The sequence below is a fragment of the Otolemur garnettii genome, unplaced genomic scaffold, assembly GCF_000181295.1.
Source record: "Otolemur garnettii isolate 467f Iridium unplaced genomic scaffold, OtoGar3 scaffold00043, whole genome shotgun sequence".
NCBI classification, from domain to species: Eukaryota; Metazoa; Chordata; class Mammalia; order Primates; family Galagidae; genus Otolemur; species Otolemur garnettii.
In genome coordinates, this window is record NW_003852438.1 from 6,030,161 (window position 1) to 6,035,180 (window position 5,020).

A 5,020-nucleotide genomic window follows, 5' to 3' on the forward strand; every position below is an offset into this window, starting at 1 on the left:
AAAAGAAAAGAAAAAGAAAGAAATCATTACTGTCAGCCCTGTAGCAGATAGCAATAGTCCTCACTGATCAGTGGATGCCAATTTGCTCATGAGGTGGTTGTTTGAATAACCAGGATGCAGGAGCCCTTTGATAGTCATACCTTTAGCTGCTGCTCCTTCCTGCCTTCCCTGAACTCAGTTTCCATTCCATCCAAGACGTTTACTTGTCAGTTTTCAAGTAGTTTGGGAGCCCAGGGATCCAGATTTTTCAAATAAGATAATATGACCAAGAACAAATTTGAACCCAAAACTGGAATTTAGAACAATAAACGTGGAGTAAGGGAAGGTTTAGTATGGGAGAGCCGACTCATTGGTTGACTCCAATCAGCTAACAGTACTGGGAATGGCTGGTGGGGCAAGTGGAGAGAGCTCAGGAATCTGTTCCTGTCCCACGGCTTCCCAGCCCTTCTGTGGAAGAGTGACTGCGAAAAAAAAAAAAAATGGAATTTGGCTAGGCATATAGTAAGTTCCCTAGTAATAAAGAGGAAGAGGCACACCTGTTTTATTGAAATGTCATCTTTCTATGGGGGCTGTTTTTTATTCTTCGATTCAGGTTCTTCTACATGCCAACATTAAAGAGATTGCCCTTAGAACATTTTAAATAGGAAATCTTGATGACATGAACACCATCCATGCAGATGAGCTCAACTGTCACTGTGCTGCTCCAATTACAGGCTCAGACCTTCCATTTGAGAGGAGCATAGACCTGAGCCTGTCCTGGGACACTGACTTCAGTCTCCTCTCTCCTTCCTCAAACCAAAGACCAGAAAATGGAAGCATTCATGCTATTGGCAAAGGAATACTTAACGTAGTTCTTTGCTTTTCTCTCCTCCATAGTAATCTTCATTTAAAGATTTTGCCATGCTATTAAATTTTTGAGGGTATATAATAGTAATGCTATGAAACATGCATGCTTTTTTGTTGATTGTCAGTACATAGTTGTCCATTAAAGCCATGTTCCCTCTGCCAGATATTAAAAGCTAGTGGACAGATTTTACAGTATTTAATGAGCCACAGTAATGTCCTAGGCATTATAGCAAAGACGCAAATGCTGTAAGAATTTGTATCCATTGGAATTTTCTGATCAATTAAATAGGATTTGCATCAATGACCAAGTATAAAATTCCATTCAAAAAGTAACTTTATCCTTTACTAGAACTTAGCTTTGAGAAGTATTTCTATATCTATTTTTTAAGTATGAATTTTAAATTAAAAGCAATATAGAATAACTAAAGTTAGTAGAGAGGAGATCCAACTTACTAAGTAACTATCAATGGAAACTTGAATTATCATTTGTAATATATCTTTAGGGTGAGAGTTCAAAATAAGCTGTATGGTTTCTTTCCCTTTGGTTGCTATGAATAACAGCACAATGACAATTATATATGAAGTCCAGTTAAACTATTTCTATTTCACATATTGTAGCTAATGTTTACAGCAAGGGATAATCATTAGTAAATTTCATCAATTCTGTTTTCTGTTTAATTCATAAAACTAAGGTAAGAAGTTTTTCTTTGGTTACGATTAGTAAATGAAAGAATATGTATGTCTTAAAAATACTTCAGATTGGGCCAGGCACAGTGGCTCATGCCTGTAATCCCAGCACTCTGAGAAGCCAAGGAGGGTAGATTGCCCGAGCTCATGGGTTCAAGACCAACCCGAGCAAGAGCAAGACCCCATCTCTAAAAATAGCAGGGTGTTGTGGCGGGAGCCTGTAGTAGTCTCAGCTGCTCGGGAGGCTGAGGCAAGAGAATTGCTTGGATCAAAGAGTTTGAAGTTGCTGTGAGCTCTGATGCCATGGCACACTATTGAGGGTGACAAAGTGAGACTCTATCTCAAAAAAAAAAAAAAAACCTTAAGATTTTATAGGATTTTTATGTCATTTCAGAGAATAAGGCTCAGTCTATATTATTTATATTGATTCCTTTACTCAGATCTATGAAGTATAAAAGTTCATAGATCACTTAGTCAATCAGCTAATTTTTCTTCCCTACTGGAGATATTACCCCATACTTAACTGTAATACATAGACACTATCTAGAACAGGCTAGACTGGGTTTGAGTAGAAGTTTAGAATTCTCTGTATAGTCAGGAGAGTTCTAGAGGAAGTAGGTTCTGAACTGAGATAAAACTCACCTTTCTAAGTTTGGGGCCTACTTCTGTTGCATGTTTGTAATGATTTGACAGAAGGTCATAACTCACCAAGCTCTGCTGTAAAATGCCATCACATAGACTTGAGCTTTTGAACCTTCACGTAATCTACTCTCTATCTGAGAAATGATTATTTCATTTGTGAATCATCCCCCTTTTGCCTGTTCTTTTACACATTCCATTGCTTTTTAGTGCTCCCACGATAGGGTGAGCAACTGGAGAATGAGGAGGTAAATTCAAATCTGAATACCTAACAACTTTCTAACAAATAAATAAACACCATTCCCTAAAATAACATTGAGGATTTTCTAGATTTGAGATATTCTGAACATTTCCAGATTTCAGATAGTCTTTTCTTGCTCAAAGTAATAAACATTTTATAGTAATGATGGAGCTATCAGATCTAGAAGAGATTTCTTGGTCTGAGAATTAAGAAATAACTGCCTCTCAATCTAAACACCTTCACATGTGAAGTGGAGAAACACAAAATGAGCATTTTAATCTGAAAGGAAGAGTGACTCCTTAGCAGACTATGAGACAGAATAGGTCTCTTCTCAACCGCGGTTCTGATGAGTGACTGTACAGTCTATAGCAAAAAACAGAAACTAAGGACAACCCAAACCTAAAACCTAAAGCTGCCCCCTGGTGTTTCTTGTGCAGCATGACCCTTCCACCCTTTCCATGCTGTGCTGGTTTGACAGCCATCATGTCTCTTACTTGCACCAAAAACTGGTGCAGGGACATGGTAATATTTTAAAAATATATTAGGAAAAGACAGACTTCATTTATATTTATTTTAATTCTATTAAAGAAAAAAGAAAGAAACATTTCTCCCACATTAGGGTAGCCTTTCTGGACCTTAGCAGTCCTATTTAAGACAACAGCAAGTGAAAATCAGGGTAGAAATGAAAACCAGCCCTGTTTTCTGTATAAACATACCACCTGAAATGTTTCTGTAAGCACTTTGAACCCCTCTAGTGAAGATTGCTACACCACTGGCAGTGTTGTCTAGCTACTCTCACCTTTAGGGTAAAGCAAAATCAAAGTTAAAAACAACCCAGAAACTTCAGTTCCTAAGGATTTTTTTATTTTATTTTATTCCAGAGCTTACTGTAGTCAGTGGTCAACAGTATGCCAGTTTTTGAGTTTTAAGAGCAGCAGTAGGCCGACCCAAACTCTGCAAAACAAACAAACTTAACATCATTCCTGTTTCTAATACATTGTGAAGCATGGAGTTAAGCCCTGGGTGGAACAGAGATGTCAGCATTAGCCAAGCAGGGGTGACTCTCAGATTTAGAAGCCCACAAAGTCAGGGGCTTTGAAAGGTGACTTCAAAAATAATGGTCCTTAAGTGAAAAGCACATTTGTTCTAATTTTATCTTATACTGTTTGGTAGAGGGAATATAGCTTTTTCTTCTCGAGCCTGCACAATATGCATGCTCAGCTATTGCCTGAAGTAAGATAACTGGCCTTGCATAGTCATAAAAGAGACATTCTGTACTTTTGGCTGATTCTCTGCTAACCCTAAAGGGTAATTCTCTGATTTTTAATAATCATACCTTGTTTTTCAGAAGGGGAATGTCTGTTGAAAGGCAACTAGTGAACTTAAAGTTACAGGATTTTCCCATGGGGGCTTATTTTGTGAATTAAGGAAGAGGGAGACTGGACTAAGAGATAATTTTTTCAGTCCCAGGTTGGTGCACAGGAGAGATCTAGGTCAACATGGGCAAGGGAATTTTTATTAATTGAAATAAAGATGTAACTTAATAAAATTCCTTAAAATGTAGTTTCTAGACTTAGAAATTTTGGGTCCCTTATGAATCTGTCCAGTTACTCTAATTCCAAAGGCAACATAATGTTTCTGTAACAAAATGAGCCATACAATGTCATTCCCCTCCTGGAAATCAAAAGAGCAGGCTCACCATGGGTTCCTCCCAACACTCAGCAACCTCCCCCTTCCAATGCAGGTGGTGGTGAATGCCTTGGTGGGCGCCATCCCCTCCATCATGAATGTGCTGCTGGTGTGTCTCATCTTCTGGCTGATTTTCAGCATCATGGGAGTTAACCTATTTGCGGGAAAGTACCACTACTGCTTTAATGAGACTTCTGAAATCCGATTTGAAATTGAAGTGGTCAATAATAAAACTGAATGTGAAAAGCTCATGGAGGGAAACAATACAGAGATCCGATGGAAGAATGTGAAGATCAACTTTGACAATGTTGGGGCAGGATACCTGGCCCTTCTTCAAGTGGTGAGTGTTGTTTTTTCAGTTCTAGGCAATTTACGCAGCTAGCAAAAATCCCTTTTGATTTTTTTCTCAACCATGCTTCCAGAATCAGGATTATGCTTAATAAGTCCAAGAGCACAATGTCATTTCTCAGCCCAGCTTTAGAGAGATGCCTTTCCTGAGTGGTCTCTAACTTCTACAAGATTTCATTCAAAGGGAATCTCTGGTTGTGCTCAGGAACAGAGTTCAGCTCAGCAACATATAAGGATTTCTGCAAACATATAAGGACTTCTGCAGTGTAATAAAGTGGTGGAGAGGTCACCTCTACCTGGGTCATAGTGTGCAGTTAAAGAGAAAGACTTCCCCCAAAAATCAAGAAGATGTGCATAGGCAAAAATAAGAAATGATGGCAATTTTGATTGAGGTGAATAATCCTACATGCTAGCTACAAAATAATTAAGAAAAGAATATGACAGTACATTGAGGCCACACTCACATCAGTTCCTCCCCAGAGAAAGGCCTCAGACTAATATGTCACAGTAAGAAAGGATTTAATTATGCAGATAATTCTCTTTTGCCTATTTTCTTTTTTTTTTTTTTTT

The 5,020-nt window shown here is 38.2% G+C and overlaps 1 protein-coding gene across 1 annotated transcript in view; it reads left to right on the plus strand.

The window, feature by feature from the left end:
- Window positions 1-5,020, plus strand: part of SCN8A (sodium voltage-gated channel alpha subunit 8) — a 138,493-nt gene that overhangs the window by 120,879 nt on the left and 12,594 nt on the right. The window contains exon 20 of the mRNA XM_023513642.1: window positions 4,158-4,442. Within this exon, the coding sequence (XP_023369410.1) occupies window positions 4,158-4,442 (285 nt within the window). The remainder of the gene's footprint in view (window positions 1-4,157; window positions 4,443-5,020) is intronic.